Source organism: Arachis duranensis, chromosome 9 (assembly GCF_000817695.3).
Source record: "Arachis duranensis cultivar V14167 chromosome 9, aradu.V14167.gnm2.J7QH, whole genome shotgun sequence".
Taxonomy (NCBI): Eukaryota; Viridiplantae; Streptophyta; class Magnoliopsida; order Fabales; family Fabaceae; genus Arachis; species Arachis duranensis.
Genome location: NC_029780.3, coordinates 91,483,418 through 91,497,935, shown reverse-complemented (window position 1 = coordinate 91,497,935; position 14,518 = coordinate 91,483,418). Strand labels below are relative to the sequence as shown.

Here is a 14,518-nt window from a genome sequence, read left to right as displayed (position 1 = left end):
TTATTCTTAATTTTGTTACTTTAATACCATTTTTATCTTATTGGTTCATAGACCAATTCTTCTTGTAATTTTTTATATTCCTACATACTCTTAAAATCTTGATATAAAAAATTTAGAATCACATAGCTATTTTAGTCATCTTAATATTATATTAATGTCTTATCTATCGTATCCAAACATAATACACAAAAAATAATTTTTAATATCTCTATCTTATTGTCTCTATCTTAATGTCATGTTCTCTCTTATCTCAAAAAATAAACGTAACCTAAATGTCTTTATTCGAACTTTTAAGATATATTTAGTTTATATTTTTATTTTCTATTTTTATTTTCAATATTTTCAGTCTTTTAGATTTTAGATTTTGTAAACAAAAAATAAAAAAATAAAATATTATTATTTTTAATATTTTCACTTTTTCTTTTACAAAATCTAAAAAACATAAAATACTAAAAATAAAAATAAGAAATAAAAACACAAACCAAACCACCTAATTATCCATTTTTGCTACTTTTTCTCATGGTTAATCATTAATAAATAAATAATAATTAATAAGAAAGAATCGGATGCGGCGTCGTTTCATGGGGTCATAACGTGGCAACGGCGCTCGCCGCAAGAATAAAAGGATAGGAAGGTTCTCCTTTCGTCAACAGTTACACACTTACACTCACTCTCTGGCTTACCTTAGCTATTCATCTTCATCCTCTTCTCTTCCCGTCTTCCGTTCGGTTCCGGTTTCTTCGATAGACAGTTCCGATGGCCAAGGACCCCGTTCGCGTTCTGGTCACCGGTGCTGCAGGTACGTTCCCTCTTTCACTATCATAGTCCACTCTCTCATATCCATGTCATTTTCTTCCATATATCTTTTTGGTAGTATTTTCCCGATTATAAATTCTGGTTTCGAGTCAAAACTTTGCATTTGTTTTGTCTGTAGTTTGATTTGAGTTAGATCTGACCCGATCCTATTAAGTTCAAACAATTCGTTTGGATTTTTGGTGTATAATTGTTGGTTACCTGTTTGAATTGTGTATTTCTTGTGATTGGATCTGTTTTGAACTGGATTGTGATTTTATGCTGCATTAGGTGCTGATAGTTCATCTTGTAGTTTTGGGATCATTTACTTGTTAATTCTCTGACATTCAGTTTAGTAAGGATCTTCTTGTACAAACTTGTTATCTTTATTTAGGTTCCGTATAGATTTGTTTGTAATAAATGTATATAAATTCCGGATCATTTTGAACGTCTTATTTTGAACGAGGTGTTTTTGTCCTCTTTATTTTTAGTTAGGCCATTTCAAGATGGAGTATTCGTTTTTTTCCTTTTCAGTATATATAACATTATTAGCTGTACTCTGAAACTGCTACGCTAGTCTTCATCAATTTGGTTTTCATTTGCAGAGTTCTTATTTCTGTGGTTCTGGGAAAGAATATTTTGTGCCACTTTCAGGATCTGTTGAAAACCCCTTTCAAGCCTAAATATCATGGTTTTCTGTTGCATTTTTCTAGTGTGGTTTCTATCATGATAATTGGATTTTATAGTGAGATGATTCATTGCTTGACACCCACTTGGGCGTAACCTGGAATCTGGATGCATAATAAGTTTGCTCTTATTTGCTTTCAAGTTGAGAATATGTATCTAAACTATCTGATGCAAAAGTCTTGTATTTTGCTTTACTGATAAAATGCTTTGCCAACTTTAGGGCAAATTGGGTATGCCCTTGTCCCTATGATTGCTAGGGGAGTAATGCTGGGCCCTGACCAGCCTGTAATCCTCCACATGCTTGATATTCCCCCTGCAGCCGAGTCACTGAATGGCGTTAAGATGGAGTTGGTTGATGCTGCATTTCCCCTTCTTAAAGGTTTGAGTTTCAGTCCAGTTACATGTTACATGAACTTGATCATTTTGGACATTGGTTTCTTTTGGTTGTGTACATTATCTATGATGTAATGAGATATTATGAAATCATTTGTTTCAGGTGTGGTTGCTACAACTGATGTGGTTGAGGCATGCACTGGGGTTAACATTGCTGTCATGGTTGGTGGTTTCCCAAGAAAAGAAGGTATGGAGAGGAAAGATGTGATGTCCAAAAATGTCTCAATCTATAAGTCCCAGGCTTCTGCTCTTGAAAAGCATGCTGCTGCAAACTGCAAGGTAACCTTCTGAAACAGAATCTTTCGATTACACAAAAGAATCATCAATTTGTGTTATCTCCTAGTTTTTCATATATTGGAGATGCATGTTCTGTTCTGCCTAATGATTGAATGCTAATTTTGTCATGAGATGTCGCATATACAACCAATATACCATAAGGATTTATGCTGGTTTTATTATATGTTCAGATTAAGATTTTGGGGTTGGAATTCTTTTAATATTGAGGTGAATTCATGTACAAAGATGAACGTTTTTACTTAAATTAGCTTGATTGTGTTATTTAAAGCATTACACCTGATCAAATGTGTAATTCAATTTGTCTCTTGAAAGTTGAAATCCTTGTGATCACATGGTGTTGAAAAATATCTTTGCTTTTTTTAATTGAAATAAGATATGTTCTACTTAGTTTTGATATGATATGTTTCAGTTTTATATGTTTCTTGGAACATTTATAAGCTTTAATTCTCTGGATTATCATGCAGGTTCTTGTTGTTGCTAACCCGGCAAACACCAATGCTTTGATCTTGAAGGAATTTGCTCCATCCATTCCTGAGAAAAATATTTCTTGTTTGACTAGACTGGATCATAACAGGGCCTTGGGTCAAATTTCTGAAAGACTGAATGTTCAAGTTTCGGATGTGAAAAATGTTATTATCTGGGGTAACCACTCATCAACTCAGTACCCTGATGTCAACCATGCAACTGTTAGAACCCCAGCTGGGGAAAAGGCTGTCCGGGAGCTTGTTGCTGATGATGCCTGGTATGTTGACTAAACTACAAGAACCAACTTATCACTTTCAACGTTTTTTCTTTCTTTCTTTTTCTTCAAAACAAACTTATTGAGCATTCCATTATCTAGGTTGAATGGGGAATTCATAACTACTGTCCAACAACGTGGTGCTGCAATCATTAAAGCTAGAAAGCTCTCAAGTGCACTATCTGCTGCCAGTGCTGCATGTGACCACATTAGAGACTGGGTTCTCGGAACTCCCGAGGTTGGTCGGATTAGTCCTGATCTTCTTTTAGGTTCTATATGAAGTTCCCAGCTCAGTTTTCTCGATTTTTTGTCTCTTCTGGTTCAGGGTACCTGGGTGTCAATGGGAGTTTACTCTGATGGATCTTACAATGTGCCTGCTGGACTGATCTATTCATTCCCTGTTTACTGTCAAAATGGAGAATGGAAAATTGTTCAAGGTAAGAGCTTGGTTAATTGTTTTGAAGAAATTGAATGAGGCACGTTTGATCTTTATAGTATTTTTTTCCCTCCACATTCCTATATTTTAAATGTTCAATTGTTATTTTCTACTGAACGCAGGACTTTCAATTGATGAGTTCTCAAGGAAGAAACTGGATTTGACAGCAGAAGAGCTCTCTGAGGAGAAGGCTTTGGCATACTCATGCCTCTCTTAGAGTGCTGCTTGTTTTCTTTTCCTGACAACTGCGGTTTCCCATGTTTACCTATAAAATAGGCTCAATTTTTGAATAATGCCTTTCCAAGATCCAGAGGAACTTTTGATGGAGTCTCCATTTTTCTGGAAATTACTTGTGTATTGAAGTGTCTATTCCCTAGAATATTTGAGCTTAATGTTTTATAACTCATGGCCATGTATGAAGCTTATGTTACCAATCCGGGTCTTTATTTTAGTTTTTTGGTGTCAATGCCAGTGCAAGTCATTTTTCTATTTCCATCATGTACGGGGTGGAAACATTGTCTTAGTTGTACCTTTTTGCGCGAGTAAGCCATTACAATTTACAAAGGTTCAAAAACTCGGAGTTTGTTGTTTCATAAATCCTAATGAGGGCTTGAAAGTTCAAGTTCTTTATTCGGTTGGACGCAACGTACAATTTGGTAGTACGTTACCAGATTAGGTTCAAGAATCAAGATGGATTTTATTTTATTTTATTTTTATATTAATTATTTTGTCTTTGGCCATATCTAACCTGTTGTACGAGTCACACTTGTGTTACCGTACTTGGAGATTCCACAACGGTTACCAGATCTCAAATTATTTTAATACGCTTGCTTTTATCACTGTTTTGAATTGAGTGTTGGGTTGGTAGGGGCAAGCGAGAGGTTTTTTAATTTAAATAAATATTAAAAAATTTTATTTTTCAAATATGCGTAAATTTAAATTGTTGTCAAAATGGGTGTAATTTTTTTATTTAAATTAAATAAATATAGAAATTACTGACATAAATAAAATATAAAATAATTATTTAAATGCATAATATATCACATTTCAGATACTCAGACGTATCCAAGATACACCCACCATACGTGTTAAGTAGGTGTTAAGTAGGAAAATGGGTGTTGAGCACCTAAGACAGCACCCAAGATGCGTGTAAATTTTGAATGTGATTTCAGTATTCGAAATACGTTCAAACACGTAATGCAGGTCTAGCACCCAAGATGTGTGTATTATAGTGTAGTTGTCTATGCACCTTAGATATCTTGAAAAAACTATATATATAGGTATCTTGAAAAAGAATAATCAGGTCTTTTTTATTATAATTGATCCTAATGGAATAGTAAGAAACGATGATGAAGGAATGGCTTTTGTCGGTATGGTCTCTCCTAGTCCGATAACGATCTATGTACTGATTTATCACATCCCCAGATGCTCTCACGATATGGAATATGTCATCGATGTTTATAACAACATTGCCAATATTGAACTGGGTCTGGTCCCAGAAACTCTATCATCCTGGTGATAAACAGTACTGGAGCTATCTGGGTAAGGGTCTTGGCAATGTCTGCCTCATGTCCAGTAAAGAATCCCAAGGAGGAAATATATGCATGTGTAGCTGCCGTAGGATTTTCTGGTATATTCTCCTGCCGTGCATACTCAACCTACTCATCTGATAGCTAATTATCTCCCCAACCCGCTGATCTTACCCTCAGCCCTCTGACCGTCTCCTTCAGCTTGTCTAACGCGTTGATTGCGTACCCTCCAAGCAGGTCTCCGAACATCATCTCGGGCACGCCTCTTGGCCCGTCGTCTCTGATTTGGGATAGCTGGTGGAAGCTGTAAGTCATCTCTCTGTTCCGTGATAGTAGGGAGGATATCAGTAGGCGATGCTACTACTCTCGAATTAGCCAAAATGTCCTCCCCAAATACAAATCGTACTCTACATGCTTGATGCCACCAAGTGAGGCACTCCTATGTCGGACAAGGATCAGGGATCCCATCGATGTTCACCAAGTAGTGTAGCTGGTAATGTCCCCTAAACAAGTCGTACCAGTCATGGTGCACGTCAGGCTACTAGGCATCATCTCCCTTCGTCGTCTTGAACAAAAACTCGTCGATATTTATGAGATCTGCTGGCCTGTGCTACTGCTCCCGAGCTATCTCTTCACTCTGTCAACATGATAAAACTCTACAAAGTGAAAGAAGATTAAGGGAACAACAACCCTCCATGTATATAAATCTCTCCGTCACTATTAAGCCAGTCAAGAGCAATCTGATGTAACAAGAAATTCTCATATGGTGTCCATTGAAACTAGAAAAAACGTATAAAGTACAATAATTAGGAATGAATCACTAATGCATGAAATAAAGTAGAAAACAAAACATATCGTATCTGATCAAAGGCGAGGCTATTGATGCGGCGATGTACAGTTTGGATCCTGCCATCGTGGCGATCCCTGCTTTGTTGTCCTAAGCCCGCCAACCTACACGCAATAAAAAAAATTAACAACAGAAACTAGTTATTTGCAATAGTTAAATCCTATCCACTGTGTATAAGTTGTTGAATTAAAATTTTAACAATAAGTACATATCTAACTGCAAGTGAAAACCTAATAACGTTATATTCCAACGGACAAAACGATGGAAACCTGTAGTAGATCCAGGAGACAACAAGTGGCATGCACCTTGTAATGTCAGTCACATTATGCCTAGCAACAGTGCAGAGTGAGTGGTATGTGTGTGCCAACAGTGCAGACCCCGAAGACAACTGCCTACAACGATCAAAATCTACCAGCAACAGCAGCTGTTTCAAAGAAACAAGTGTAGCTGACTTGTCCGTGAAAATAAATTCCCTGATAAAAACATCATCAAGTAGCACCTCGCGTACTTATGGAGTGTCTTCGGATCTGCCCCAGCTGAAAATGTGTGAAACCGTGTTCCTGAGCCAAGTCATCCTCAAACTGAAAACCTGCTTCCTTCCCTTTGATTGTGGTGACGGCCTAGCACCAAGTAAATTCTCATCCCACTCTCACATGGAGTATCCATAGTATTGCCGAAAGTCTCTGGTACAACCTCCAATTGGCTCACCTCAATGCGTAGACCAAGATGGTAGGCAACATCTTAAAGCGTAATGCTGACCTCACTCCATGGAAAGTGGAAGCTGCGAGTCTCAGGCTCTCTCAACCTCCACCGTTCGACAAATGCAGAAATTAAAGAATTGTTAAACATGAAATTCCTTAACTCTACTATATGTCCAAATCCCGCATCCTTTATATAAAGCCATAGGATGACCAGCGGGGGGACCCAAAGTCACTCGGCGTGACAATAGGAACCGAGGCCTCTGCAATAGTCGCAGCATTTATTCTCGCAAATTAATCTCGTTTGAACTATTAATTATGTTTAATAATTATTAAATATTATAAACTTAGTAGATCAATATCGTTAATAAAATATTATTCCATACAACATCAATTTTCATTGTTAAATATTCACAATATTAAATAAAAAAAAGAAAATGAAGCAAGATTTAAAAAATAAATCATTCATGTTTATTCTAACATGACTAGTAATATTCTTGATGACTTCAATCCAACTATAAATTTTAGCAAAAAAATATGATCTAACAAATATTTTATTTGAATAATATATTTATTTAATTCAACTAACATATCAATTTATGTTTACCTATTATATTTATTTAACTTAAATTAAAATTATTTCTAAAAATATTAAAACATACTATACCTACCTAAATTAATATAGAACTTTTAACTAACAAAATCAAAATACCTAACACATTAACTAAATTAATAAAGCCTAAAGACCTAAACTAATTATTTACTAAAAATAAAAGAGAAAAAAAACTCAAAATCTAAAGCTCTAACTATATGTCAAGTCACATTTAGTCTGTTGATATTTCCGTCACGAACATATTATCGGAAGACCATATGTACTTCAGAAACTTGAACTTAAGCTGTTATAGAATTATAAAATTCTTAAAAACTATTCAAATAAACGAAATCTCAGCTGCTGTGGTTTTATATATACCTCGGAGCATATCTCGAATACTGAGATCCATATTATACATTTAAGTGTATCTCGAATACTTAAATTGTATTCAGAGTTCACACACATCTTGAGTGTTCAGCACCTATTTTTTTACTTAATACATATCTCAGGTGTATTCTGGATACAACAGACGTCGTAGCATCATATAATAAAATCTGAATAGTTGAAATATGTCTATTTTTTAATTCCCTCTCAGTATCTCAGATGTGATATATTATTATATTGTGTAATTAGATAATTATATATTTTCGTAATTTATATATTTATTTAATTTAAATAAAAAATTTTCAAAATAGGCAGTGTTATATTTTGCATGGGCCACCAGTGAAATTGATTTCAATTCTGTTTCACAAAGAAAGTCGAAATGACATTTCTAGTGCGACACCTGCTAACTGGACCAAATCGGGTCCTATGCCCAAGAAATCGGAGCAGTTTTGAGAAGTTAATAATAATATTAATAATAGAATAATAATACAATCAGCAAATATTATTACTTTTATTAATATTTTAATAATAATAATAATTTATATTTATATTTATAAAAATTTTATATATAAAAAATATATACTTTGTGTACTGTACTTCTATAATCTCGAACAAATTGAGTTATCATAAAAACGGCTTCATCTTAACTGATCGCTTGTCTAAATCTAAGACATTTTTTGCGTTTGATAAGGAGAAGTTGATGCGATTAGCTCAATTCTATCCATTAGAATTTTCTTTTACTCAACTTTTGGCACTTGATAGTCAATTTGAGAACTTTATATTAGATTCGCATTCTAATGATCAATTTTTAAACTTAAATGGAATTGGTGCTCTTTATTAGAAATTGGTTGAGACTAGAAAAATATTGTTGATCCACATTAGTGTTTCTTCTTTTGAAGTTAGCTTTAGTTTTGCCTATAACAACTACATCAGTTGAAAGAACTTTTTATGCTATAAATATCATAAAGAGTTAGTTTCGTAATTGTATGGGAGATGAATTTTTAAATGATTGTTTAGTGACATATATAGAAAGAGATACATTTGATTGTATTGATAATAAAAAGATTACTTCTGCTTTCTTCTACTCGTGTTTCTCTCTTCTTTGTTATGAAGTAAAAAAAATTGATAGTGAAGTTTCTGTTTCTATTTAGGTAAGTGAGAAAAATGGATGATAGAGTTCTTTTAAAAGTGTATTATTTTGGTCAGATTTTGTTACAAACATCTGAAGAAGTAAAATTTATTTGTGAAAATTCGTTAGATGTTATTCCCTTCATAATCTCATTTGAAGAGCTCAAATGTGTAATTTGTGATATAAATTTTGAGATGTCAAGAAAAATATCATGTATTTTATACAGATATCCCACACCAGTATTTAGTAGATTTGTTCAATTTCAAACCAAATATATAAAGGACGAAGCGAGTATACAAGAGATATTTTCAATGTATATTGAAAGTCGTGTCCAAATGTCGTTTATCGAGTTGTACATTAAATTCAAACAATCTGAGGCCGACCAAAATATTGTACGGAAAAATTACAATAGTGATAGTGAGGAAGAGTTCGAAAGCAATTACGAAGTTGTTGATCCAAATGGAGATGAAGATCAAGGTGACGGCACTATAGCTCCAAATGTGACAGACGTGGCAAATGCACCGGCAAATGAAGTGCCGTTTGAGGAGCCATCTTTCATGCGAGTGTTGGATTTGAAAGCCATGCATGCTCCGGAGTTTCCGGAATATATGAGTGCCGGTACGTAATTGCCTATATTTATAAGAAGGATTAGAATTTTGTAATAATTTATATTGATTGATGGACCAAATAGTTAAGTGACATGTGAAAATATATTCAATTAGCATTTGTTTATGTGTTTATTTAGTTAAGTTTAAGATAATAATATTTTTTGTTAGTTATTGATGTAGTTAAATATTAATTAGTATTTATTAATCAATATTTATTTATGTTTTTATGTTTTTTTGTTAAGATTGAAATAATAACCTGATGTAAAGTTTATTTATATCATCATTGATGTAGTGAGTATTGATTTACTTGTAATTTCGGTTATTAAATATTCGTGTATTAAATATTTTTCGTATGATTGCCGTGGGGTTGGAATTCAGTTCCAGGGAAGCTGTTATTAAGGCAATGAAAGAGTATGCCATCCGAAGAAGTGTAGACTATCGGGTGTATGAGTCGGAGCCGTTGAAATTTTATGCCAAGTGTACACAGTATGGGTTAGGGTGTGATTGGCTTATCAGGGTTAGCATGATCAGAAGAAAGTACTGTTGGGTTATAAAGAGGTATAATGGTAGTCACACTTGTACCAGAGCCACCATTTCTCAGGATCATTCGAAGCTGGATTCGAACACAATTGCAGAAGCAATAAAGCCGTTGGTTGAGGCTAACCCCTCATTAAAGGTGAAATCATTTATTGCAGAAGTACAATCGCAGTTCAACTACACCATCAGTTATCAGAAAGCATGGTTGGCTAAGTAAAAGTCAGTAGAAAAAATATTTGGAGGTTGGGAAGCATCGTATGAACCGTTGCTGATATGGTTTGAGGCCATGCGTCATAAGCAGCCATCAGATATCGTTCATTTTGAGACTATGCCTGCTGGTGCGGTATTTTATAACCCACAAACTAATCGGCAAGTGCACCGGATCGTACCAAGTAATACCTTACGTGAGTAAGGGTCGATCCCACGAGGATTGATGGATCAAGCAACAATGATTGATTGATTGGTTTAGTTAGACAAACAGAAAAGAGTGTTTTGGTATTCAAAGAGCATTAAACAGTAAATTAAGAATTTCAGAAAGTAAGCAGCAATAAGTTGGGAATAAAATATAGAGAAAACAGTTAAGGTTTTAGAGTTATCTATTTTTCCGGATTAACTTTTCTTACTAACTAATTTAATTATGCAGGATTTAATTTATGGCAAACTGTATGTGACTAGACCCTAATTTCTTAGACCTTCCTAGTCTCCTCTAAAATTCATTAACTGCCAATTCCTTGGTCAATTAATTCCAATTAGAGGGTGATAATCAATTTCTAGTTTATATGCCACAAAAATTCTAATTACACAAGAAATAAAAGGATTATATGTCACGTATCCTGTTAAATTCAGATAATTAAAATTTAGGAGAATTTATTTTCAAGCTGTTGTTCAAGTATAGAGCTTTTTCAAGTTATACAAGAACTCAAATAGAAAGAGGGTCATACTTCCGTTCCACCCAAATTCATAAAATAAAGAGCAAAAATAATTCTTAAATTATAAATCCATACATGAATAAAATTAGAAAGAGCAAATGAATCAATCCATACAAATAGACAGAATGGAGGATTAGTTGCTCATGGTTTAGAGAAGAAAATAAGGATTCTGGTAAAATGTACAGAGTTCCAATCTGATGGCCTAATAAGTTAACTCATGGAATCCCTTTTTATAACTAATCCTAATAAATTTAAAATCTAATTATCTAAAATTTAAAATAATATCTTTTCCTATTTTAAAATCAAATTTGAATTTAAATCAGAATTAACTAACTACTCCGCATCTTGTAACGTGGGGACCACTTGGCTTCACTGGATCCGCGCCTAACTTGGGTGCTAAAATGGGGCCCAGAAATCACCCCTCAGCGTTTTCTGCATTTTTTGCACGTGGCGCATGTCATGCGTACGCGTCGATGGTCTTCTTCGCAAGTCACGCGAATGCGTCGGTCACGAGCACGCGTCGCTGAGCAAATCTCCAAATCACGCGTACGCGTCAGTCACGCGCACGTGTCGCCATGGAAAGCTCCAAATCACGCGTACGCATCAGTCACGCGTACACGTTGCTCATCACTGATATCTCCTTTAATTCTTGAGCTCCTTCCATTTGTGCAAGCTTCCTCTCCATCAAATCCAGCCAAAAGCTACCTAAAATACATAAAATTGCAAAAGACTCAAAGTAGCATCCATATTGGCTAAAAGATAATTAATTTTTGATTAAACTCAACAATTGAAGTGCAAATTCACTAGAAAAAGATAGAAAAGATGCTCACGCATCACCTGCTTATCAAGGCGATGACTTGGTAAGTGATATCCGGATATTGCATCGAGTCTTTTGGAGTTATTACCCCTGCATTAGAGCATTCAGACATTGTAAGCCAGTTGTCTAGGTGGATGGGACTCACTTATACAGAAATTATAAGGGTTGTCTGTTAGTGGCAGTTTTACAGGATGGTAACAACAATATCGTCCCAATTGCATTTGCTATTGTGGAGGGAGAGACTTTTGATGCGTGGCACTTTTTTTTAGTAACCTGCGACAACATGTTGTGACTCGAGATGGTGTAGGACTAATATCCAACCGATACGAATCCATCAATGCAGCTGTGGCTCGTAGTAATGAAGCTTGGTAACCTCCTTTAGCTCTCCACATGTTTTCCATCAGGCATACAGAGTTGGATTTTCTTAGAAATTCAAGGCACCGCCCTGCAAAAATTTGTCATCAATATAGGTAACATTGAGTAATTCGAAGTTCGTTATCAACAGAGTTACTTTCAATAAGTGTTTGTCATACTTTTTTTTTGTTTATTTTTTGTTATTGTGTAGGATATTCGAGAACGATGCATGAGTACGAAGTGTGTTACCAGCGTTTAAGAGAACGGGGCGAGACTTACACTAACTGGTTAAACTCAATCCCCACGAATAGTATACGTTGGCATTTGATGGTGGCTATCGATGGGGTCACATGATGACGAATCTAGTCGAATGCATCAACTCAGTCTTGAAGGATTCATGAAATCTCTCCATCACTGCACCTGTCAAAGCAACATTCTACATGCTTAACGAGTTGTTCACCTGAAAGAGCCAAGGCAGAGGCTCGGATTAATGCTGGCCATATTTTTTCTGATCTTTTGACCTCAAAATTGCATGCAACCCAACTTGCATCAGGGAACATCCATGTTAATTGCTTCGACAGGCAGAATGAGGTCTTTAAAGTACGTGAGATGCCAAGTAGACTGGAGTATGCCATCGATCTCCGTCGGCACCGATGTGACTATGGTGAGTTCCAGGTGGACCAGATTTCGTGTCGACATGTCTTTGCATATTGTGCAAATCAACGACTAGATTGGCAAGTGTATGTGCATGATGTGTATAAGATGGACCAAGTTTGATGGGTTTACCGAGCTAGGTTTAGGCCACTAGGGAATCCTACTACATGGCCTGCATACAACGGACCACGATTTGTACCGAATCCATACCTAAGACGCGTTACCAAAGGTTGTCCCAGGATGGCGTGCTTCTTGAACGAGATGGACACACGAATGTTGCATCGTCCACAGCAATGTAGGCAATGTGGGATTGAGGGACACAACCGTAGTAGATGCCGTCAGTCAGTTGGTGCAAGTGCCGAAATTAATGCTCAGTAGAATTATATATTATGCTATTTGAAACATTGTAACTTATATCAATCTACTCTATGACATATGCGACTTTAAATTTTGTCCAAAACATTAATGACATTTGAAACATTATAACTTGTCCAAGTACTCCAGGTCATGCATAGTAAGTGATACATAGAACAGTTAATTGATACTTAGAAAAGTTAACTGATACATAGAAAATATTAACTACACAACATCTACTTTCTCATTGTCCACTTTACATCTTTCACAAGATTCTTGCATTTCTTGGCAGCCTTTTTGAACACAGACGAAGTGAATCGATTAGCGCTACGACGTGGCAGATCAACCCTGAAGATCATCCAAGGCATGTGTGTTAAATTTAGACATGTGTGTTAGGCAAGTGTAAGATATCTAAAGCGTCAGTCTCCACGCTCCCAGTTACGCTACCTAATATGACTTATTTCATTAACACAACTGGTTTCTAAATATTAAGATATGGAATATATTTAAGATAATGTTACCTGTTTGCAAGCGACAATCTACGGGATTCCCTAGGAACCGGTGCTAGATATGGCAGGCGGATCCAAGCCCAAGCGAGCAGAAGTGTTAGTGGACCATCGATCTCCTTACAGTCAAAACAAGATGCCTTACATAACGCCCTGTACAGGTGTGTTAGGCATACCGATCCCCAATTGTACTGTCCGATACTGCCAAAATCACGAAGCAAAGGCAGAAACTTCCAGTGCACAGATGTCCCAGACATGTCTCCAAACAATATCGTACCGATCAACAACATAATGTGGCACTTCATATACCTCTATATACTGTTTTCATCAGTCAACTGTAATCGTTCTTTTAGATCCCGAAGCCACGTCAGTTTTATGCCGCTTTCTCTATAATCTGACTTTCTCGGTGCAACCCCGAATTGGTGTAAACACTCCGCCTCTAAGACTTCAAAATTACTCATAGTCATCCCTGTGAGTGGAAGACCGTCCGTCGGAAGACCAAGAATTATAGCCACATCTTCTAGTGTCACAACACATTCACCAACCGGAAGGTGAAAGGTATGTGTGTCTGGATGCCACCTTTCGACTAGAGCATTTACTAGTGCTTTCTGACATTGGACTATTCCAATCTGAGATGCATGATAAAAACCAGTAAATCGTAAATGCTCCTCCACCCTATTATTGTATGATTCGGAGGGACAAGGTGATCACATGTCAACATCCGTGAACTCTACAAAAACATAAATTATTAGTCAAATCATTAACAATTACTAATTCACTACTAAAATATAATAATTTTTTAACTAGAACAACTAATTTATCCAAAAAATTATTTCTAACTTATTACTAATAATAACAACTAATAGATACTTCCAATTCTTATCTAACTAATGTTCCATTGTAATATTAAAACCTCACTTACAACAACGTATTTATGTCAATTAAAAAGCTAACAATAAACAAATAATTATTATTCAAAATCATCAACATTATTCCAAAAAATTATACATCGATTTAAATTATTTATTGTTACAAAAAATTACTATAATTTATAAAGTTATAATGTCTAAAATCAATTATAAAAGTTAATTAATTAATTATATTTTCTAAACGTATTACAAAAAATTTAAACATTTATTTTTTATTAATCTATCATACTAGTCTAACTCAAATATTATCATTGATTAAAATATTTTCTAACTATATTTACATATATATATATTTCTAACAATTATT

The 14,518-nt window shown here is 35.2% G+C and overlaps 1 protein-coding gene across 1 annotated transcript; it reads left to right on the top strand.

Moving 5' to 3' along the window:
* The first annotated feature begins 631 nt into the window (after window positions 1–631).
* Window positions 632–3,810, top strand: LOC107466182 (malate dehydrogenase, cytoplasmic). Its single transcript, XM_016085168.2, has 7 exons — window positions 632–799; window positions 1,700–1,858; window positions 1,976–2,151; window positions 2,634–2,911; window positions 3,011–3,146; window positions 3,234–3,345; window positions 3,467–3,810. The coding sequence occupies exons 1-7, from the start codon at window positions 757–759 to the stop codon at window positions 3,559–3,561; spliced, it is 999 nt and encodes a 332-aa protein (XP_015940654.1). The 5' UTR covers window positions 632–756; the 3' UTR covers window positions 3,562–3,810.
* The last annotated feature ends 10,708 nt before the right edge of the window (window positions 3,811–14,518 follow it).